Raw genomic sequence first — 22,956 nt, forward strand, 5'->3', positions numbered from 1 at the left:
TACAGTCGTGTGTAGCCGTGGTTTTGGTGGGGTCTTGGCAAAAGCCGGCCACTCGCTTGTCCCGGCCACTCGCTATGCACCTACGTTAATACTAATATTTCTATAAAATTTAAGTTAGAAGTCTTTCTTACAATTTACAAATATTCTAAAAACAGTAAAAGGTGTCTTCTTTATGGATTTATATGCGATCCACCAATCTAGTCAGCTTGTGGAAATTTAAGCATGAACATGCTCGCGGCCGGGCATTTCATGCTTTCGAAGACATATTCAGCGCTGCTTCAGATATGATCCTCGCGGCAGCTATTGCAGTGAACGATAAAAACGGCGCTATCGTTCAACAGCTGAGATATCTAGAGTCGTTCGATGGAGAACTTCCGTTGCAATTCGACGAGAAATCTAACAGCGTTGTTTTCCCACACTTACCGAACCTTGCTCACATCAAGGGCCTGGAGAGATTGTCTCATCACATCGGCGAACAGGTTCTTAGTGCGTTTCCGAACACAATGCACTATTATTGTCTATTCAAAGATAAGGTATTGCGTCAATCCTACGCTTGGGTGAAAAGATTCAAGGCGATGGAGATACAGAAATCTGTTTCCCATTTGGAAAACAAGACTATAACATCTGTCCTGGATCATATGGTGCAGCGCGAGAGAAAAGCGGCGGATAGTAAGGGTATCAAACCGGATTACTTCAGGAACGGTATCTTCGACGAGGTCGGTTTCTGGCTTCTTGAAACCCATGAAACTTAGCACGTTTTGCTAACTTTTCCCGTGGTCAACTGGTTACTACCAAGCCGGGCATGAAACTAGCGCGACGACTATAACCTGGACCCTGAAGTTTCTTGCTCAGAATCAAGATGCTCAAGACAAATTGTGCAGCAACCTGCGTCAATACCATGCAGAAGCCTAGCAGGTAGGTGGTCAACCAACGAAGGAAGAGATTGCAGGTGCCGACATTCCATACCTCCCCGCGGTTATTGAGAAAACACTTCGAATGCGACCGCCTTTTCCTGCTTTCCTGCGCTCTACTTTAGTTGATACTGAGATAATAGGGTACAGATTTTCGAAAGGAACTACCATTCTCATGCCGTCGAGTGGACCTGGATTGGATGGGCCGGCCATACCTGTTCCGGAGGATTTACGAACCAAGTCCAATATCACTAAAAGACGTCCTGACTGGTCGCCAGAAGACGTACATCTGTACAACCCAGATAGATGGTTGAAATGGGACGAGGTATCTGGGAAGATGAAATTTGATCCTTCAGCTGGGCCTATGCAGTCCTTTGGATTTGGGCCCAGGCAATGTTTTGGAAAGAGGTTGGCATACATACAGCTACGAACGCTTGTCACACTACTTTTCTGGAATTTCAAGTTTGTAGAGCTTGATGGGGAAATCTCATCACTTGAAGGTCATGAGTCGACTACACTTATTCCAAACTACTGCTACGTTAAACTAGAGGAGTTAGCAGCCTAGTTCTGAAGAAAAAAAGATTAGGTATGCTTAATAACAGCGCTGTATTTGATTTGTTTAGGTAACATCTAGAATTCTTTCCCAGTCCTGCTTTCGGCACCACTCTTCTACAGACATTAGGTGCGATTCAACGCCAAGATCCTTGGGTTGTATCACACTCTTGTCAACCTTGCTGCCGTCGTAGTTGAACTCTATATACCACCCCATCATGTCTGCAAAATTCTGTCCCAGCTCTGGATCACTTATGTTGAAGCTCGGCTGTTCGTTGGTAAATTCAATGTCCTTACTAAGAACATTGGCTAGTGTCCTTGCAAAATCTTGGAAAGTGAGCCATGTGTTACTAGCAATGACCTTCTGGCCAGCTGCCTCGCGGATAAGGGCGTGGACAATAGGCCCGGTATTAGCCTTTGCCGAGAACATGGGAAGATGTACCGTGCCAACGGCTGCCAAAGACAGTGTATTTTTAGTATTGTCCTAACAACAAGTTAGTGCACTTTTCTGTCAGAAACAGGACTTGCGTTGTTATCATACCAGCTTTGGACGATATGCGCTTGCATCAGGCTTGAGGTAGTTCTCCAGGAAGAAGCCCGCATAGAGCACACTCGTCTTCTTTCAGAGCTCCAAATAGGTTGTTTTCCCATACTCTTGAGCGATAGCTTTTCCGTCAAATTGATGTACGTGGGAGTATTTTCCTCCACTGAGTTTCTCGGTGTTGGGCAGACTAGAAAAGATAAACCTTTCTAGGGTCTCAACTTTGGCAGCAGCATCAATGATGTTCTTGTTCTGTTGAATTTCCTTTTCCTTCGCGAGAAGCATCGTGCTTTGACCGTTGGCGGAAGACTGCTGCCGTGCCAAAAGGGATCCGTAAAGAATCCAATAGTCCGTCACGCTAAAGATGGCCGATGCCCCTTTGAACGCAGCGTCGAGTGAGGCGGGCTCGTCGAAGTTTCCTGCTACCATCTCGACTCCGCGTTCTGACTGACACCGCGAAATACGTATGGGGAAGGCGTGAGGGAAAGAAAGTGCGAAAGGACTGATTCTCCTTGGTTGCCAGTGGCACCTAAAACTACGAGAGTGGGCTTGTTGCTCGACATAGTGAATGAATAGATGAGACACAATTAGTTGGTAGGCTTGCTTCGGTCTGTTGCGACCGGAAATGGGTGAAGATGTGGACGTTATATATCGTGTCTCCGCACATAGTAACAGACGAAGCGCGAGTTATGCAAATGAGTACGACCAGACTCGGGGCAACAATTGGTCCGATGGAAGTAGAATATACGACTCAAGCAAATAACAGAGCAGAGGCGGTAGCTTAGGACGCGAAGGAGTGGGACAAGACTAGTCATTGTAGTTGATGAACCCCAGCGCTAGGACGAGAACGAAATGGATCGGGGATGGCAAGCTCCGATTACCGACCTTTACCAGCGCTTGAGAGATCTTGCTTTGTAAGGCTCGGTCATACCTCGTATTTTCTGCGCTTGTTGGTAACTACCTCAACCCTAATCTTAGTTACGCGCAAGTGCACAGCGTCTAGTGGTACGCGTCTAGACAACTCTAAATTGAACCTTCAAACTCTAGTTCAGCAAGAATTGGAGATAGGTGTTTTCTGCTATCGTTCTAGAAAATGTTCATGCAAAGGTAAGATAGAGGTGTGAGAGGGAAACATTGCTGTTGTTGCTAACTTTTTGATGCAGCGCGATAGACTTGCCACTAGAACCAAATAGATGAGGAAAGTGCAAACGGAAAGTGCAAGCGTACATAAACATCGTTATTGTTGCGAAGTGAGCGTTGCTCTGTTTTCGTCCCTACCTCTGCAGCTGATCAAGACAAGTTCATCATAATTGTACAGCCTTTACGCATTTCCTTTTCCGTTTTTTTTCCTAGAAGAGAAGATTTCGCATGCATCCAAGAAGCAAAGGAAGTGTGCTCGATTATAGCTACCACCGTGGCCATGAACATTGGACCGGACTGACCGACCCATAGTTCTCCTGCTATAATAATGAGTACCTAGGAAAGACCTTGTCTTACGCCTGATTTGTCATTCAGACCCCATGCTTGGCTACTATTATCGTGTACTGTGACTCTTCTCATATCCCTGCGATATTTGTATGCAAAAGGTCCTCCCATCGCACGGTGCATAGTGCAAGTGTTATCCCAGATGACTAGATCGCCGACATCATGCCAGTCCACAGTCACTCTATACTTCTCCTGGGTAGCATGCTCGAATAGCATATTGAATAGTTCCTCGCTCTTCTCTGGCTTCAAACCCTCAATGTGGTGGATGTGCATCGCCAGATACAAATTCGTACGTCCAGATACTTCATGACGCTGCACAAGCTTATGACGACCCATAGGATGATCAGCAGGTTCTATACCCGCAAAGTGCTCAGGGGCAGCTAGCTTCTTTGAATGCAGAATCGAGTGGCAAGCAACTAGGTCTTTAGCCAATAACTCACTCTGTACATTACGAGGAAGGTCATCCCAAGCCGCCCTCGTATCGCAGAATTCTGTCGCACCGCCTGTGCCAGTGGGAGGTAACTCGTGAGCCAGTAGCAAGGAGTAGCCTGCTCGGCGTGGGTTGAAGCTACTGTCAACGTGGAAGTAGCTGTTGCCTTTGTTTGCCTGCGCGCGTGGGCTAGTCGGAGAGACAAGGGTGTTGTCCGCTTCGATGTTGCCGACATCGAAGAGTTCGTCATAATCAAGACGATTCCTACGGCCGGCCTTATTGTAGGGCCTCACATCGTCTAGTTCGCCGAATTTACGGCCCAAGGCGATGTGGGCCGAGTCGGTCAAGTTTGTCTGGCGTAAGACGATCACACCATACTGCACATATAGTAAGTAAGAAGCCATGAAAATGTTTTCGGGGCGCTCACCTTCGTCAAGAGGTCTTGAAGAAGGCGGTAAGTCTCATCAGAGGCACCATCTTTAAGGTCAAGCCCTCGAACCTCAACACCGAAGCCGTTCTTAAGCTCTCGAATTTGAAGGGTCGGGACAGAGATAGTCTTTTCGGTAATCGTGGCTGACATGTTGAAAGCTGATGAACTTGATGTGTTGTCTAGTCTTGAATGATACTTTGTTTCGTTTTACAGGTGTTAGATCTTATATTTGTGAGGCTTCAGTCTCTTTAGCAACGGTTGCTTGACGCCTGCCATTGCCGATCAACTGTATCCACCACATGTTTGATCCATAACCGATTATAGATATGCACAACATGTGCTGGTGTTCGCTCGTGCACACAGCTCTCATATGCAGGCGAAGTGCCGTGAATTTGTCCATGAAACCTCCGTCGATCCCCAAAGCCGAAGGCTATCTATGAGGGGACGAATGGTGCTCTTGTGAGATTGTGTTCGGACATTTAGCGACGGCGCACGTCGAACGGTAAGGGCAGCAGAAACGCACTAGTCTCATAGCGACGTAACCGACCATAGCCGAGAGCCGGTGCAGCCAATCTCGTACCCTCATCCTCATCGTCGCTCCTGCCATCACATTATTCAGTGCCAACAAGCAACAGATAGCGATGACCACATCGACTGGTAAACGATCCTTCCGTGCATGTCTACGCTGCCGTCACCGCAAGACAAAGTGTGACCTTGACGGCTCAAGTGGCCGAAAGGAGCCGCCCTGCAGATCATGTCACCTTTCTGGCAACGATTGTGTCCTCGTCCAGTCGAGACGAGGCCAAAGACGGAATAAAGCTACGCGAACTGCTCGCGGTGATGCAACAGACATCTCAGAAGCGCTGGTGCACGAGAATGAGAGTACTGCTACAAGCTCTGGACCATCTCCGACGCTTCTGGACACCGACCAATCTACGATATGTGCACGAAGCTTGCCAAAACCGTTTGAGTCAAGCAAAGAGATAGAAGTTGAATTAAGGAACCCGTCTGACGCGCTCGAGATACTGGCACGTTCAAACGAGCGTTTACTGTTGGCTTCGACCCCTACTTTAGCCGACGATGCAACGTCATCGGCGCCCAGCATGCAAGCGACTAAAAATGGGTCGATTACGCTCGACGATTTCGAGTTGCTAACAACGGGGATACTGCAGATGGGCGTAATCCTTGAGCTATTGCAAAAGTCAGTTACTCTTGAAAGCCTATCCTGTTGTTTTGATTGACTGATGTGGAATCAGATATACAAAGACCTATCATCCTCATTATCCTATAGTTCCAGCATGGCTCCACTCACCGATGGTCATAGAAAAGATTAGGAAATCCGAACACTTTCTTCTCACAGTGCTGTTGACTGTTGCATCGCGAGATTCGACGCAGCATGTACTCGTACATCGATACTGTTGGGAACATGCTCAGAAACTGCTACTGGAGGTACTTTTAGCCCGTCCCTCAACTCAAACACCCCGCACGGTCGAAGGCCTCTTGGTTCTAGCGGAGTGGCTACCTCACATTGAATCTAAGCTCAAGACTAAAGAAGCGCCTGGCAATCTTTTCACCGAAGACAGGCGTGCGTGGTCACTTGTAGGCCTCGCCATACGACAAGGTTATATGCTTCGGTTAGACAGAGGGGCTTTCCGCAAATCTCGCGATTACACCACACAAGAGCAGAGCGAACAGGAGCGACTAGTTTGGCATTGTAAGTATGTCATCTCCGTACCAGAAAGCCGCTGATGTGGTCCTAGTTGTGTATCTCGCAGACCGCCATATATCAGTCCGCCTGGGGCAATCGTTCTGGTCTCGTGGGCCATCTCTGTCCTCCCAATTTACTGCGGATGACTTCCCCAGTCTGAAACCTAGATCTGGAGATTTATATGATCATTCCGCGATCTTGCAAGCCAATCTGGACCTTGTACAGATCTTGTACAACGCCCATCTGATCTTGTACGCTTCCGCAGAACGGACTCAGGCTCTTATCAAAGATGGCGATTACGCTCGGTACCTAGACGACTTTCTGGGTGCTGCAGCAATGTGGATGACTACGTGGCGACGACTGGACAATTCGTCAGTGGTACCAAACTCAGTCTTTATAACTTATGAGTACGTCTGTCTGTACGTAAACGCATTTTCATTCCAGGCCGTTGTCGCACGATCAGTCAAGGACCCAAGGTCGCATCCCAAAACACATGCCACCAATGAAATATCCTTGGAAGAAGGATTCCATCGAAGCACCCTATCTTTGCCTGATGGGCTCTACATCAACGGTGCGATTCGCGCGGCGACAAAGTTGCTCGAAAGATTGACAAGTTTGGACCCGCACAGCGAAGTGCAATACCTTCCATCGCGTTTTTTTCTGTAAGTTGTCCGACCTCGTTACATTACCATACCTCACTGAACAAACTGTTAGCTACGCAGTCTACGCAGCTGTGTTTCTGCACAAGGTAGTAAACCTCAACGTGAGCAACGTTAAGACACTGCTGAACGCAATCAATGGCCTCGTTTCACGTCTGACTTCAACCATGAAGGAAGCGTCCACGACCGGCACTCACGTCTGCCATATCTATAGTGAGATGTTGGAAAGACTTTGGCACTGCCGCAATCCAATACAAGAATCGTCACGGAGGTTATTTTTGAACACAGAACTCGATCTCGATCATACCCTACATGGACCATTTGTGCATCAACCCTCCCTTACTCAGCCTCTGAACGGTAGTGTATTTGAAGATCAATTGGCAGGCGACGCTTTACTCCATGCTGAGGCTGGTTCATCGAACATCTTGTCACCGACTTGGCAATACCCCTGGATAAGCTATGATGTTTCTACATTACCGTCATGGGAAGATCTAACGATGGATCATTGCTGGCCAGGAGTCACCGACTTCTCGCAGCTGATAGACCCTACAATTAATGCTTAGCCGTAGCGATCAGTATACGATTCGCCTCGGTCTCTATTGCTTTAATGCTGTCTTAGTCACTTTACTGAGATGCGGAGCCCAACGCAACATCGTGAGGTCAAATAAGCCAAATAAAAAAACGTTCTCGCTTGATAGGATATTTTCAATGATATCAATTTACCAAAAAGAAAGGCTGGTAATGGTCACTACGAGGGTCGAACTCGCGACCTTGGCGTTATTAGCACCACGCTCTAACCAACTGAGCTAAGCGACCGATGTTGTCTTGTGATTGGATGACGATAATCTCGATAGCAACATATCTATAGCACATACAAAACAGATCATACAGAAACTAGTAAGACATTCGTCTTGTAGAGCAACGCGGCTTTCAAGAGGACGACGATGCAGGAATACATAAGTGGGGTGGATCTTAGCACGTTGCTACTCCACTCGACGCCAAGACAAAAGCTGCAAATTCTTTAGCACCTGTAACACAGAATACCCCCAGAACATAGCACCTGTTTTGTGAACGTGAATTCAGGAGAGTAGCCAAGTTTGAATCACTACGCGATTCTAATTTCTGATTCGAAGAAGGTCTTAAGAGAGTTTGTGAATAGCAGAGATAACTTATAAGAAGCCGCAGCAAATATAAAACAAGCGCAGGCAATATACAAAACTCATGTACACCATACTGAACAGTGCTTGCGTATTGCGGTACCAAGCAACAGCTTGCTTCGTGGTAGCTAAGCTTTCTCACCTCGTTCGCTTCTCGATCTTACGGCCGTAATTACCCGCAGATAAGGTCTAACCAAGAGATCATCAGGACGGATATCGGTCGGTGCGTCTACATGATCACTTAATACATGACAAATGCAGTATGAGGCTAAGAATTGAGTGCGACTTCCCATAGGCCTGAGGCAGTGATTTCGAGGCAGCAATAACTAATCTCAAGCATGTGTGCAACCTTTGGAAACTCGAGCTGTGTGTATATAGAGTGCAAGGGTTGTCGCACAAACTCAAGATGCACTCTTCGAAGCAGCTATCGTTGCCACGTTTATCAATCGATCGAAACGAAAGACTCAAGGAAGACAAAGGACGTTGATACAATCTCTCTGTATTTGGACATGGCTACCTACCGTAATGTGTTGCTTATTGGTGTAAGTTCGATCACCTGTGAAACCAAGGCTATAGACTGACATCACGAAAGGGGTCTGGAACTCTAGGGAGTGTCGTTTTGAAGATTCTTCTGGACTCACCATACAACACGACTGTTCTTTCGCGGCAGAACTCATCATCTCAGTTCCCTGAGGGCGTACACGTCATCCGCGCAGACTACGACGACCTAGATTCATTAAAATCTGCGATGCAAGGCCAGGATGTGGTGATCAGCACGGTTGGCGGTGCCGCGACAGGGGATCAGAACAGGTTCATCGACGCTGCTGTCGCGGCTGGCGTGAAGAGATTTCTCCCCAGCGAGTATGGTCCGAATACACAGGATCCTCGCGTTGTTGAATTCATCCCGATACTTCCTTTCAAGGTGCAGACGGTCGACTATCTCCGGTCGAAAGAAGATAGGATGGAATGGACGAGCCTTGTGACTGGGCTGTGGTTTGACTGGGCTCTAAGAGATGGTCATCTTGGTTTTGACCTTGTTACAAAGACTGCGACGCTGACAGACGAGGGTACGACTGAATTCACAGTTTCGACACTGGAGAGCGTGGGGAAAGCTATAATCAAGATTCTGGAGCACCCCGAGGAGACTAGAAATAATTACGTCTACACGTCGTCATTCAACCTCAGTCAGAACAATCTTCTTACTGTTCTCCAGAAGATAGACGGCCAGGATTGGACAGTCAAGCGGCGCGCTTCGAAAGACTTCGTTGAAGAAGGGCACAGAAGGGTCCAAAAAGGCGATTATAGTGGTATTCCATTATTGGTAAGAGCGTTGGCGACTGGTCCGGTCAATCTGGGAGATTCGAGACCGGGAGGGCTTTGGGACGAGAGGCTGGGTCTTGAACGTGAGGATCTAGAGCAAGTTGTGAGGCGCGTCGTTGCTGAAAAGCGAACTGGTACAGCTATCGCATGATTCGTCGACCGTCCTATTGTATCCAACTATCGTGCACAGGAAGGCTATCTATGCGTACCCCCGAACTACAATATGGAGTGGTTTTGTCATGTGTCGCGTTGCTGTATCCTTTAAGCTGCGGGTGTAGATATTGGAAGAACAGTGATGATCAAGGGATGGTCGTTCGCAAACCCTATTCTGTACACTGATTGTCGGCGATTTTCAAGAAGTCTTTATCGTAGCGGAGCTAAGACACTCAACATCCAAGTCTTCGAAGACGTCTCCCCCGCCTGAAATCTGCAACGCGGTCTAAGACGAATAAAGATACATGTTCATAACAGGAAGAGAACGATTTTCAAGGTAACAAAGGTGAGGAGGAGTATGCTAGCGAGGTGAAGGACTTGAGACGTAGAACGACAACTGAAGTATACAAGAAAGACAATGTAAGGTTGCAGAACGCAGGAGAACTCTGAATTACCACTATAAGCTAGGCCGCTACCCTCAGCAGATCTCAAGCAAGTCGACGGGCCACAGCAGAAGCGAGTCACGATGAACAATGTAAAACCTGTATTAGACGACTTTCTAAACGCACGCACTCAGTTGGAAACTCTCGATTACATATCATACGCACCAAGATATCCAATGGTCCACCCCCAAAAAGATCAAGCCAGCAAACATGGTATCGTCCAGAGCGCAGAGAGGAAACAGAAAATACAAACTCAGCCACCAAAGTACGTGTGAACAAAAACATTATGCAGTATTGCCGCCCCAGCCAAAAGAATACGTAGGCGACTTTTTTGGTAGCCGGTATGCTTACAACGCAAACGGCGAAGCATATGTGTACCGCCAGACCAAGGTATAAACATCCAAGAACGCCAATAGGTATAGTACAATAGGTTGTTAACCCCAAAGGGTTACTCAATAAGTGATGTGATGATACGTCCCTCGTATCTTATGCGCTCTTTGGAGCTTCTTCGTAGATCTGCGACGGGAAGGGATGTATGGAAGTGCATTCGCTCTGGTCGGCACTCTTGTCGAAGCGGTCCAAGCATGCATATCGGAGCTCATGGCCGAAAGCGGACTGGATACTCAGGATATGTTTGTCCAGCAAAGTCGATAGGCGTCGATGACACAGAGCTCGGCTGTGTCATGGGCAACAACACAATATCGGCTTCGTGCATGGAGTCGGTCCATTGCACTTCCATTTTACGTTGCGTCTGCTTCTCCCGACCCGTCTCTACTAGTCACCTCTGCTGTCTCGCATATGAACTCTCTTGCGAGGGCGAGATACGCGCCGAGTCGTGGTATCCCGGCGAGAATTGCGTCGGAGGTGTGCGCCGCAGCGTCGGCGAGTTTCGCATGGGATCGGCGGCTGCGCTTTGAGTTAGCGGCGTCGATGCACTTCCCGCGACGGGTGTTCCTTTTGAGGAGCCGCCGCTGCCTGAGATTCGGTGCGCGGTTCGGACCGTGGATGGGGTGGCGGGAGAGCGACCGCCGGCTCCCTGGGGTGCCCGAGGTGTTGTGCTCGCACCGCTTTCGACACTGACGTGCCGATTACGTGGTGTGGTGTCGCGACTATTGTTTTCGGTATGCCGCCGCGGTGGTGACTTGGGAGTGTCCTCGTGGCTTTGGCTTTCATTTTGTCGAGGCACAGACTTGCTTGCCGTGTTTGCTCGACTGCGTACAGCACTTGCTGGGGGTGTCTGCATAGAAGAGTCCGTGAGCGGCGATGTCTCGGCTGCTCTCCTGCTACTTGGCTGAGGGCGTTGTGTAGGGGACGTGACCGGCATGCTTGATTGTGGTATCGTACTTCCAGCTGTTTGCGAAGCGTTCTGTGGGACAGGCTCGGGACTCGCCATGCCTCCGACGCGTGGGGTACCTTCCCAGCTCTTGCGCTTCATCATGCGACCCAGAATACCTACGAGTTCAGCAGCATCTTCGAACTCCGTGTCGTCCATAGCCTCTTGTGCGCGGTACACGTCCTTGATTGCACGTCGGGCGACGCGCCGGGACGCGTCATGATCATGTAGACAGTCCCACAGGAATGCGCTGTGCTCGAGCGCAACCGACAGCCGTAGTGGATGCGAACCAGGAAGAAACGAGGTAGCATACTGTGTGGCGGTCGTGAAGTAGCCACTGGCTAAGGGAACGAAGTTGAGGGGTGGAAGTATGAAGGAGGAGGGCTGTGGGATGGGCACTGGGTTGAGGCCTGGAGGCGCGTTGATTGTAGGTCCCGGTGATGGTGTGCCGACTGGTCCTCCTGCTGCATATGGGTTCGTGATGAAGGAACTTTCGGATTGGATGGAGTCGATTGGCTCCCGTAATGCTGGTTGTTTTCCAGAGCGCTTCGAAGGGGGTGACAGTCCTGAGGGATCTGCCCTACGACCATGTCCGTTGCCATGCTTTGGTGGTGAGAGATGCAAAGGGAGTGAAGCAGGGTTTCGAGGGTCGGTGCTTGTCATGTTCATTGTCGTGACTGGTGGTTGATTGTGGAAGAGACAGAAGATGTGGTAGAAGCTCGCCCGCAACTTGACGCTCAACACCCTGCACTCTGGTCCATGCTGATTGTCTTGAGCATATGGGAGTACATAGAGCTCGAGTATAGATAGTCCCTCGCGAGACATCCATAGTATGTGCTGATAAGTCGAGAGAGAAGGTGTATCTCGGCTAGTGTCCAGCTTGCGAAGCTTCCTGGCGCGAATGAGTCTCCGGGCCAGAAGGACCGACAGACCCAGAATCTGATAAAGAGCGCTGGACAGGAAAGGACTCGTGTCTTCAGTCTGCTTGGCTATCCGACCAAGGAACTTCTGGTCAAAGTCCAGAGATGCCATGGTTTAGTGATTAGTCTGGTATGCTTCGTAAGTCGCAGTCGAGGTAGAACAGGAGAGACGGCGAAAGAGGAGAGATGAGATGACGACGGAGGGTCTGAATTGACGCTGTCGAGCCACGATGTGGTGATAGCGAAGTGATGATGGTATAGACGGAAGGCGCGATTGATGAACCCACTAACCTTAACCGCCAACCCGGACCGTTGCGCTGTATCTTCTAGAAGACAGACACAGTGCAGCCCGGCCCAGGCTGACCGATGACACCTTGCGATGATGTCCGCTTGGAGATGAGGCTCTGGCACCGAAGCAACAAGTGCTGGCCAATTGATATGTTTCGGCAAGCGACCGGATGTCCGTGCACGTCCCTTGTACGGGTGAAAGTCGATTCTCGTGATGGACCAAGTCGGGAAGCGCTACTCGGAGATTTGTTGAATTAGGCGATGACGATGGAAGCGACGATCATGACACAACGTATATAAGGTGGTGTACAGTGCTGGGGCAGGAATGAAGGTGAAGCGGTCGAGCGCCGAGTGATGAACTGTCTGGACAGCTGTCAGCGACGATTCCAATTGATGAAGGCGAGCAACGGCTCACATTGATCGGGATATCTCGAAACGGATAGGGCGAGACGGTGTCGTTGTTTAGGGCCAGTGCCTTGCTCTTATTCGACGACTGGGGTGATGGCGGAGCCAATGGAAACGCGCAAGAGGTGAGGCGCTGCAAGACCCTTTTGCGACAGGCTAACAGACGTCAGACGTCGATTGCGAGATGGCTGGAGGCTGGGAGAGGTGGATCCGAGGCCTTGGACAGCGCATTGCGATGTTGGCCAGCTTCAATCCTCCTGCGCGCACGAGGTAATGCGACCGTCTTAAGGGCCGTGACGTCGGCAGGCGGTGTGGCAGCGGTCAGTGCAGCTGTTTTGGACGCCGAGGAAGCGAAACTTGGCCGCGCACACTCCTACAGACGCCAGATTCGCAGATGCGCGCGAGGATAACCGTTCGATCGCGCTCAGGGCAGCGGGTGGGGATGTTCCTTTTTAGGTGTTGCGAAGACCCTTACGCTTGGCCTGGTGTTGAGGGAACGAGCGGCAGTCCCGCGATGGTTGCGCGCGACGATGAGAAAATGACAACTACACCAAGACGACGACAACGGCGCAAAAGGAAATAGCAGGGCGAACGCAAAGGAAACGCATGCTAGTATTAACCCGCACACTCTATCCGGCTCTCTGGAGACGCAGGTGCAGCTCCTGCGTCAATCTGCAGACAGGCGAGCTATGGTGGGCTACGTGTCAAGCGTCCAACTCCTCCGCTAAACTGCACACGTCTGCTGCATGTCCTTTTTGCCGTTAGTCGTTCGAGCGAGGCGTTGCCAGCTGGCATTGAGGCTAGAACGACTATAACATATTCTCCTACTCGACGTCAATGTCTCTCCAACACGGCTGCTTTCAAGGCTCGCCTACGAGCGCATGCAGGGCTGTGCCTCAGCTGCCGTCTCAGATGAACCACACCGTTTGCCAGCGCATCGTCCCACGGCTTGGTGGGGTACAGTACGCCATCATTCTACTTGTCCATCTGCCGCAAGAGACGCTTTGAAGACGCTTCGACAGCCCTAATCAAGGCGCTCCCAAATCAGCCCCAGACAGCACGCGCTTGCGTTGTCATTCTGGCCTCCTACCCCACGGTGAGGACTAGCACGATGCACGCTGACGAGACGCTGATGTAGACATATGTTCCTGGCATGTCAACATGTAGCCTGCAGGCTTAGCAATATGGCCCGCGGTGGAGCAATCTGCACCTCCCAGCCTCGAATGCGAACATAGAACCGACAACTATATTCGGAGCCCCTACACCTCATCCTCACACTCCAGAGAACTAGTATCGCTTGATAAACTCGAGCTATCGTCTCGTCATCTGCAGGATCTGGCGGCGTATCTGCATCGAAAAGTCTCCACACGGATTGGCGGTGTGGCCGAGTGCTGATTGGCTGGAATTTCGAAAATGCTGGCCGAATGTCATCGGCAGCTAAAAGCCACTATTGATAGCCAGCCTTCTTGATTACACCCCGGATGACGCCGCTATAATGTTTATTACAGGTCCTCCGCAGCGAGTGGGCTGCAGTGCGCCTGGGATTCCAGTACCGTGTGACCGGGCCATACCGACGAAGAACGGCCGGAAATGACGACAAGCATTGCGCAAACATCGCAACACCAAGCGTCGCATCGCTTGAAAGATGCGAGCCGGCGGCAAGGTGGGTCGAGGAAAACCCGGACGTACATGGCCAGCGATAAGATTCATCAACCAAACATACTACCATGATGGCTTTCATGGTGCTGCCTGCTTTGAGAAAGCAAATCTCGGGTCACCGTGTTTGAATTATGGCCATAGTTCTGTATGCACAACGCCTCCCAACAAGCACGCGTTTGTGGAACTTGACCGACCCAGACTGTCTCTTCTTCCTCACCTACCCGGAGCCGCTCGTTCCACCTGTACATCAACAATGAGCCAGTATCGCCAGAATAGATGTTGATGGTAATCTTCAAACACTCATATCTTGATGTACGACTTCATCTACCGTGACCGGTGGTAAGCTGAGGACCGTTCCTGACATCTCCCGTCCCGTGACGAACGTCCGCTTATCCATACAAAACGGTGTGTTGTGCTTGTCTGACCGGGCGGATAAGCTTGTAATTGCTCGGTTGCTCACGGATATCAAACTGTGCAACTTGAGCAACAGCAGGCAATCATGCATCGAGTGAGATGTACTTGATGCTATAAAGAGCTTGGGTTTGTGACGGAGACATCATAGCATCATCTGTAATCTGGCTTCCTCCTGGGCGTTGTTATCCAACACTTTCATTCATCACCGTTTTGTCGCAATTTGCTCCCGCGTACGTTCACTCATTTCGATCAAGATCCAATCTTGCCCAGCTTCAAGGTAAAAGATGCGGCAGAAGCATATCGGCGTCGCAGTGTGCTCCATATATTTTAGTGTCTAACAAGCTATCAGACTCGGGGCTCGCATCACAGCCCTATCGATCCCAAAAGACCATACCAAAGATCTAATCGAGCGGTCTTCCAGTCATTACCAAACGTTGCGCCACCGCCATGTGTTTCTATCATGCCTACTCCCACAAGTGCGGACACACACAGATGGTCTTCCAGCAAATGTGCCCTAAAGGCCAAATCGCGCAGCGAAAGTGCGCGCGCGGTCATGAAGGCGTGATTCTCGCCACTGTCAAGGTCGAGACTGCTTGCGGTACGTGCCCAGGTTAGGTACGGCTCGTCTTTACATAAGACCAGCGTGGATGCAGCTAGTGGCACATCTTATGGATTACCTGGCATCACCGTCAGTAGGAAGTTCCGCATGCCGATATCATGTAGGAGAAGTTAGATTATAGAAGGAGGATGTTTGCGCTGTTCTAGTATCCTTACATTGTACATTTTCAACCACTTGTTCAAGCTTGGCAGCATATATTACAGTTACTACATGCATAAAAACCATGCTTTTCCCTCGCCGTCTTGACCTTCTCACCCAGCATGGCTCTCTTCTGTGGTACATCTACGGGAACGAGACGGCCCGCTGCGCAATCTGTCCGCTGCCCAGTTTGTCAAGGATGAAGCTTGAAGCACCAGCTCTTACAAAAGGAAAGCCCTAGCTACCCCACCACCCGGCTAATCATGTCCCCCATGATACCCACAGGGATCTGCGTTCGCGAACACACGACCAACAGGGGTTCTCATTCGCTGTCCCTGCTCGCGTTCGGGTTCGACGATGCGATTGATTTCCACCTCGGGTACGGTCACCAGATGCGCAAATCGTCGACGGTGGTTTGTGGAGAAGTTTCAAGACCGCATCTTCTTCCACAACGACGAACTCTTCTTTCTCTGTTGGTCGCGATAGTGACCAATTGTTTACGGTCATCAGTGTCGACATGGGATGCATTGCGTCTCAAGTGCCTTGCTACGTACGATGGAACAGACGTCGCATGCATGACCGCGCTCAACAACGCCCAAATTCATAAACGATGTTGATTGTATACCCAGACCCAAGTTCCGACGATTACTACCGTTGCAAGGATGTATCCTGCGCAATTCCTCATTGGTTGCTTGAGCTCGGCAACCCAACGTCCCGCGCCCACTGCACCTCTTCTCGGTTCCAGATGCCCGTTAGACATGTCGCTTGGCTAACGAACGCCGTAAAGAATACGGTCATCGCTCCAAACGATCACTTTTTGATTACGGCGCGTGACTGAAGACTCTATAGAGAATGACGGTCCGCCCTGCTGCTTCTTTCGATGCATTTCCTGCGTTTGCCTCGTTTTACCGGAGTTTGCTTCCTGGGTAAACCAGCTTTCCGCTTTCAGCGAGATTGTTTGTCGGTCCACAAGATACCCGTTGACAGGTCTCACACAGTTTGCAGAGGCCCGTAGAAGGCTTGTTTTGGTTGTTTTGAGCTAGACCCGCAGCCGTTATGCAGGCAACCGATTCTACTCAAGAGACAGTCGGCACAGACACGACTCTTCCCCATGCCGAAGACACACGAACATCTGGAGACGATGATTCAAAAGTGGAACAGCCGAAGAAAAGCCTCGAGAGCAAGTCTGCGCCCAACGAAACACAAGACCAAGCCCACACCCCCTCGCCACCAACAAACACAGATACCAAACCCCCACCCAACGAAAAGACCCCAACCGAAGCCATCGCGACTTCAGACGACAAAGATGAATCCGCCGCACCCGACGACGATTCCAAGTACCTCAGCGGCTTCAAACTCGCCATCCTCTCCGTCGGCCTCTGTCTAACAACCTTCGTCATCGCCCTCGACAACACCATCATCGCCACCGCAATCCCCAAAATCACAACCGTCTTCAACAGCCTCGAAGACGTCGGATGGTACGGTTCTTCCTACCTGTTAACAACAACCTCGCTGCAACCCTCCTTCGGCAAGATATACACCTACTTCGACGTCAAATACACGTATCTCTTGGCGCTCGTAATATTCGAGGTTGGCAGCATTATATGCGCTGCGGCGACGAGTTCGCCCATGTTTATTGTCGGCAGGGCAGTCGCGGGCGCGGGAGCTGCAGCGTTGTATTCAGGTGGCATGACCATCATTGGGTTTTCGGTGCCGTTGAGGAAACGGGCGATTTACATTGCCGCGCTCTCCTCCATGTTTGGCATCGCATCCGTCGTGGGACCTATCCTTGGAGGTGCGCTCACTGACCGCGCGTCATGGCGATGGTGTTTTTGGATTAATCTTCCGTTTGGCGCCGTGTCGCTGGCTGTCGTCTTTTTTTTCTTTACTAATCCCAAGAGGACGTACTCGCATCTTCCTGTCAGGGAGAGGCTGAAGAAGATTGATATCGTGGGAGCTGTGTTCTTGATTTGTGCTATTGTTTGCTTGCTTTTGTGCTTGCAGTGGGGTGGGTTTAGTTATGCGTGGAGTAATTCGAAGGTCTGGGGTACGTTGCTGGGTTTTGGTCTACTTATCTCCGTTTTCATCGGCATACAGTTGCGCCAGGAGGACCGAGCGACAATCCCTGTAAGAGTCTTTACCCAGCGGACTGTGTTGGTTAGCTGTTTGTACTCGACTTTACTGTCCATGGCTTTGTACACGTAAGTCCTTGTCAAACCTTCTAGTCCCCAGCTCGCAGTCTAACAATCATTAGGCATATCTTCTACCTTCCCTTCTACTTCCAGGCTATAAAAGGGACCACGGCTGAGGAATCCGGTATCCGCACCATCGCTTACCTCGTCAGCATCACCTGCTCATCCATTGTGATCGGCGGCCTCATCACTGTTGTCGGTTGGTACGCGCCTTTCATGTGGTTCGGCAGCGCCATCTTCGCCATCGGCGCAGGCATGCTGTACACGCTCAAAGTCTCTTCCCCACCAGGTCAATGGATCGGCTACCAGATACTCGCCGGTATCGGCGCAGGAGCTGGTGTACAAATCCCCTTTGTCGCAGTACAAGTCGTGACGAACGAGAAGGATATGCCTACAGCCAATGCCTGCGTCATGTTCTTCAACTCTCTCGGTGGTGCGCTGAGCATCTCTATCGCGCAGAATATCTTTGTCAATACGCTGGGTAAAGAGGTACCCAAGTATGCGCCGGGATTTGACGCGAGGATTGTGGCAAATGCTGGGGCGACGAACCTGAGGGGTGTTGTGCCGCCGGAGATTCTGCCAGGCGTGCTGCATGGGTATAACAATGCGATTGTTACGGCATTCATACTTGCGATTGCGACGAGTAGTATCGCGTTCTTTGTCAGTCTAGGCATGGAACAAAAGAGTGTCAAGGGGAAGAAGATCATGGCAGGTGGCGGAGCGTAGACATGCTCGGCGGTGTTTAGATCGATTTGTAATTCGGTCGGTAAGTAGACTACCATAGCTGCTTGTCATGTGCTGATAAGGCACCTTGAAGAGTTTCCATATCTTGACCTCCTACTCATCTGCAAGTCCCACAATTGCTGTATCGTGATACATGGTCAAGAATCTCAATACCTACCAAGACGTCCGAGAAGATGCTTGCGAAGAGCCTTCTTCTCATCCAAGCTCAAAGTCGCCAGCATCTCAGCCGTGATGATCGCATCGCCTTCCCCATGCTTGACCTCCGCACACACTCGCTCCATCGTCGCCATCTGATAGCCAAGCAGTTTCTCTTCTCCACCTCTAGTGTCTCTGTCGCGGCTATCAGCTGACATATCCTCAGCCTTGTCTGTCTTCAACGCCGTCATACCCTTCAAATTCAAGAACAAATTCCGCCTCTCTTCCTTTTTATTCTCCGTGTTTGTAGCCTCGGCCAACGCCGCCTCAGCCTTTTGCCAATTTCTGTAATTCAGTTCAGAATTGGTCTCTACCCAACGACGGTAGGTATTTTGCCTCAGCCTCGCTAGCTGTCCGATCTTGGCTGCTTCGGTGCGGATCCATTTTTCGCGGACGGGTTCCTGTGCTTTTAGGCGTGCGCGCGCTTCTGGGGTGTGATGATACTTGCCCTGGATACTAGAAAGAGGAGGTGGTAGGATAAGGGAGGTGGATCTTGTGGGTGGACGATCTTGTGTAACTGGTCCCGATACAGAACTAAAGAATGCTGGAGTAGGTGGCATGGCACGCACAGAGGTCGCAGAAACGGGTAATGTGACTAGCGTGGGCGGATGAGCGGACGGAACATTTTTCGGAGCTGACTTGGGGCATAATGCAGTAGTCGGAGTGAGAGTCCGGCGCATGGATGGCTGCGACGGCAGCTGGAACTGTGTCGAAGGTCTAGCTATGGGAAACCTGGCAGACTGTGAGCCGTACAAAACCAGCTTAGAGTCTACAAACGGATCAGTGTGCTTTCGTACATGTCCTGGGCCATTGATGAAGATGTTTCCTTCGTCGTCGATTTGTGCGCTGCGTGGTGTGATGTCGAAGGCTGGTAAGATCGATCCAGTGGATGCGTAGCGCTGTACGGTGGGCGACGAGGGACCTCGCTGTCTGTGCTTTGATCTCTTCATATCTGTACCATGTTCCGCTGATCTTCGCCATGCCATCTCGTAGTCTCGTAGAATAGTTCCGTTCGGGACTGAGCAGAGTGGTATACCGTTAGTCTCGTGGAGTTGCTTCCCCGTACTACCAGGGCGTGAAGGAGATGGAATACCCGATAGACCTGAAATCCAGTCACCTTCCATACGGTCGTAAAAATCTGATCGGTCCGGCGTGTGAAGGGTTCTCGGTGATCCTCGTGGGTTGGAGAGGTTCGCCGGGTGAGGGTCATCCTGGAGACCGAGTGCGCTGGAGTGGGCAGTAGAGCGCAGCGGTCTTTGCGAGTGTTTTTCTTGCTTATGAAGCCAGCCAGAAGACGTACTAAAAGTGGCCAGCTTCGCGTAAGCATGATCAGAACCGCCGAAGTAAGGTTGACGTGGTGACTCAGTCGAGATTCTGAGAAGCGTATGACTACGGTGTGAGAGTGGGGTCGCTAGGCCAGTGGTGTTCAAATCTCGATCGAAACTTCCTTCTGGTACGATACTGGCAGGTTTAGGAACCGAAGCTTGCACATAGCCGTTATGGCGACCTTTGTAGCTGTTGCTCAGCTTCACTCGGGTGTCAGTCAAAGGAGATTGGACAACGCCTCTATCTCCACCGTTTCCCGCAGTGCCGCCAGACGAGTCCTGAAGTCCCGGGATATCAATGTTCCAGATTGATGCGGTGTTGGTAGAGAGCCGTCGGTAGGCGGGTGAGTGCATCGATTCTTTGAGCGCGCGCTGCGAATTCTCTAATGCGTTGCTCCACTTCTGCGACTCAATATCCTGGGGGGAAGGGTACAACTCGTCGAATTCGCGCATCGAAGTCGGAGGCTTGGAGTGACTCTGGCAGCCGCCCACGCTGGTCATGGTAATAGTGTTGCGTTAACGAGTGGTGAGTGTAGCAATTGTTGCGACAACGAGGGTATTTCAAGGTAGGAATATCTACGCAGTCTTAGCGCAGTAGGAAGCGCAGTGAGTGAAGATTCATTTGAGCGTGGCCGCGCATCTTTTTCGGCTGCAAGTTGGGGTGAAGGCGACTCGATGCGGTCACGCAAAGTGGTGAACGTGGAAGGCAGCTTCTTGCAGCGAAGAAACGTGACATCTTTCTGCGCAAGTGAATTAGGCTGGGACCTTGTATCACTACACTGACCTACTATATGCAACATTGGGACGCTTATGACTAACCGAAACGAGGAAGCTGCTTATCCTATCAGCGTGCGCAAATATCTTCGGGAAGAGCTTTAGCCAGGTGTCGTCGCCGTACATGACTAGCTTGCCTTTCTCGCTACCATAGTCCTTTGTCTTGATTTACGCAAGCCATGTGTCTTGCGTAGCAAGTGTGATCGTGAATTGAGATGCTGTCCGTGATTCTAGGTCTGGTGTGACTAGAAGCCTATGGTAACCAATGAAGTACGATACTGGCTGAGTGTAAATAACACTACAATACCCTACCAGCCGAAGGGCTCTGAGCCAAGTCAAATGGATGTTCAACCAGCGATAGCGTACCGTGCAATTGTGACTCATCTGCAACACTCTCTCGTGCGCCCATGCTCATGTGTACATGACTTCCGAGATCCTTCTCTAAGCCGTCGCAACCTTCTAGCACACACGCTTCCTCCCACCCGCCACCTACTTCCTTCTCCTAACGCAACACGCAAAGAAGCGATCACCGTTGGCCCTCCGCGCTCTCGCCCTCTCCAACGTACCAAAGTCCTGTACGAGTCCCTACTCCCCACATTAGCCAAACTATCACTAGAATAGCGAAACGGGTCGCACATACACTGTTCTCCGGAACCTGCCTCTCCAATGTACCGACACCTCTCACCAGTCCCTATGCATTCTTGTCAGCTTCAATCGCTACTAGACTGCAAGTCAAGCTAGTACAGGGATGCTTACACTATCCTCAGGCACAGGCACAACTCGGATATCAGCCTGAACTCTAGTTGCAGAAGAACAACTCCGTCGCAAAAAAAGTGCCTTGCTTCCACCCTGGTCTCCGATATCAGTTTCTGTGGTCGTAGAGCTCTTCAGTGATGGAGGTGTGGGAGCTCGGCCGCGCGTTGGTGTAGAGGATTGTTGCGTGACCATTTGTGGAAGATCTGGGTTGCGGACTGTTAGGGGCGGAGGAGGGGGAGCGTGAAGTGGTGGTGGTAGAGGCAGTCTGGAGAATCCTTCGCCAGCGACTGAGGGTTGGGGCTCGGCGAGAACAGGGATATCATCCTTGGAGCTGGTTGAGCCTGACGTGTGTTGGGAATCGGCCTTTACGTTTTGCGGCTCGGCGACTTCAACCTTCGACTTGCCTTTCAGCTTCATCTTCTTCTGGAAATCCAGCAGGCTAAGTGCGCGGTTCCGAATAGGTACGCGTGAAGCATGCTGCTCTTCCTTTTTCTGTTGCTTCTCTTCCGTCTCATTGACATTGAGCTTCTTCCTCTCTTCTTGCAAACTCTCCCTCTCTACCTCCAGCTGCTTCCACTGTTCCTCACGGATCATTCTCCTGTTTTCCAAGCTGTTACCTCTGATTTCTTCGCTCATATCCTGTCTCAAGTCAGCCGATGCGATCGTCAAATTGCGGGAAGTATACTCACTACTTCCCCCCCAAGCCTCCACTCACCCTCCTCCCTCATCAATGCCCTCTCCCTGGCCTTCTCCCTCTGGTCTCTAGCAGCTACTCTATCCATCTCCTTCCCATCATCATCAAGGTCTATAACCGCGACTTCGTCCTCATGGGGTGCCATATCATTCTTCGCCCTCCTTCTCACTCCCTCTTTGAAGTCCGCAGCACCGTACGCTTCTTCGAACCAGTATGGTTGAATGTCCCCCGTTCTCTCTCGCGCGTATCTGTATTCTGGGTCGCTAACGTGGCAGCGGTAGCCTGTAAGGTAGATTGTTGGTGCTGGTGGAGATGATGTACGGCGAGGTGATTTTTTGATTGAACGGAGTGTGGGGTAGATTGTTAGGGATGGTGAGCTTGAGATATCATGGTCTAGAAGAGGGGATTCGAAGGGTTTTGAGCCTGAGATGTGTGCTGGTAAGTCCGCCATCTCGAAGTTATCCAGTAGAACAACGGGTAGATGACAGTGTGGCAGATCGGCTTATGCAGGGAGATAGTAGCTGAATGGGATGATATGTTCTTTCGAGGAAAAGGCTTCCAAACAGTGTGCAAGTTAATCGGATACCCTAAACGATATTATGCATCGTACTGCCCCAGCAACATCTTGGTTCATTGTGAGGCAGATTTACGTGCAAATTATGACTGCTGGGACATTATGGACGATTATTGGATAGGCATTTCCCAGCGCGA

General features: G+C 50.6%; 9 protein-coding genes across 9 annotated transcripts; 4 read left to right on the top strand and 5 right to left on the bottom strand.

Annotated features, from left to right (window-relative positions):
* Positions 1-1,530: 1,530 nt before the first annotated feature.
* Positions 1,531-2,433, bottom strand: AA0111_g7900 (hypothetical protein; the record flags this gene model as incomplete). Its single annotated transcript, XM_028654289.1, has 3 exons — positions 1,531-1,947; positions 2,005-2,079; positions 2,152-2,433. The coding sequence occupies 3 exons, from the start codon at positions 2,431-2,433 to the stop codon at positions 1,531-1,533; spliced, it is 774 nt and encodes a 257-aa protein (XP_028504464.1).
* A 1,047-nt stretch (positions 2,434-3,480) lies between these two features.
* Positions 3,481-4,499, bottom strand: AA0111_g7901 (hypothetical protein; the record flags this gene model as incomplete). The annotated part of the gene is made up of 2 exons (XM_028654290.1): positions 3,481-4,296; positions 4,347-4,499. The coding sequence occupies 2 exons, from the start codon at positions 4,497-4,499 to the stop codon at positions 3,481-3,483; spliced, it is 969 nt and encodes a 322-aa protein (XP_028504465.1).
* A 953-nt stretch (positions 4,500-5,452) lies between these two features.
* Positions 5,453-7,279, top strand: AA0111_g7902 (hypothetical protein; the record flags this gene model as incomplete). The annotated part of the gene is made up of 4 exons (XM_028654291.1): positions 5,453-5,550; positions 5,606-6,063; positions 6,110-6,719; positions 6,772-7,279. The coding sequence occupies 4 exons, from the start codon at positions 5,453-5,455 to the stop codon at positions 7,277-7,279; spliced, it is 1,674 nt and encodes a 557-aa protein (XP_028504359.1).
* A 1,103-nt stretch (positions 7,280-8,382) lies between these two features.
* AA0111_g7903 (hypothetical protein) lies at positions 8,383-9,344 on the top strand (the record flags this gene model as incomplete). Its single annotated transcript, XM_028654292.1, has 2 exons — positions 8,383-8,415; positions 8,466-9,344. 2 exons carry the CDS (start codon positions 8,383-8,385, stop codon positions 9,342-9,344), a joined length of 912 nt encoding a protein of 303 aa, XP_028504463.1.
* Positions 9,345-10,567: 1,223 nt separating this feature from the next.
* AA0111_g7904 (hypothetical protein) lies at positions 10,568-12,154 on the bottom strand (the record flags this gene model as incomplete). The annotated part of the gene is made up of 1 exon (XM_028654293.1): positions 10,568-12,154. The coding sequence occupies one exon, from the start codon at positions 12,152-12,154 to the stop codon at positions 10,568-10,570; it is 1,587 nt and encodes a 528-aa protein (XP_028504468.1).
* Positions 12,155-15,255: 3,101 nt separating this feature from the next.
* AA0111_g7905 (hypothetical protein) lies at positions 15,256-15,423 on the top strand (the record flags this gene model as incomplete). Its single annotated transcript, XM_028654294.1, has 1 exon — positions 15,256-15,423. One exon carries the CDS (start codon positions 15,256-15,258, stop codon positions 15,421-15,423), a length of 168 nt encoding a protein of 55 aa, XP_028504360.1.
* A 1,198-nt stretch (positions 15,424-16,621) lies between these two features.
* Positions 16,622-18,483, top strand: AA0111_g7906 (Efflux pump; the record flags this gene model as incomplete). The annotated part of the gene is made up of 2 exons (XM_028654295.1): positions 16,622-17,766; positions 17,820-18,483. 2 exons carry the CDS (start codon positions 16,622-16,624, stop codon positions 18,481-18,483), a joined length of 1,809 nt encoding a protein of 602 aa, XP_028504466.1.
* A 164-nt stretch (positions 18,484-18,647) lies between these two features.
* AA0111_g7907 (hypothetical protein) lies at positions 18,648-20,522 on the bottom strand (the record flags this gene model as incomplete). Its single annotated transcript, XM_028654296.1, has 1 exon — positions 18,648-20,522. The coding sequence occupies one exon, from the start codon at positions 20,520-20,522 to the stop codon at positions 18,648-18,650; it is 1,875 nt and encodes a 624-aa protein (XP_028504467.1).
* A 1,005-nt stretch (positions 20,523-21,527) lies between these two features.
* Positions 21,528-22,696, bottom strand: AA0111_g7908 (hypothetical protein; the record flags this gene model as incomplete). Its single annotated transcript, XM_028654297.1, has 2 exons — positions 21,528-22,190; positions 22,241-22,696. The coding sequence occupies 2 exons, from the start codon at positions 22,694-22,696 to the stop codon at positions 21,528-21,530; spliced, it is 1,119 nt and encodes a 372-aa protein (XP_028504469.1).
* Between the last annotated feature and the right edge of the window lie 260 nt (positions 22,697-22,956).

Source organism: Alternaria arborescens, assembly GCF_004154835.1.
Source record: "Alternaria arborescens strain FERA 675 chromosome Unknown contig_19, whole genome shotgun sequence".
NCBI classification, from domain to species: Eukaryota; Fungi; Ascomycota; class Dothideomycetes; order Pleosporales; family Pleosporaceae; genus Alternaria; species Alternaria arborescens.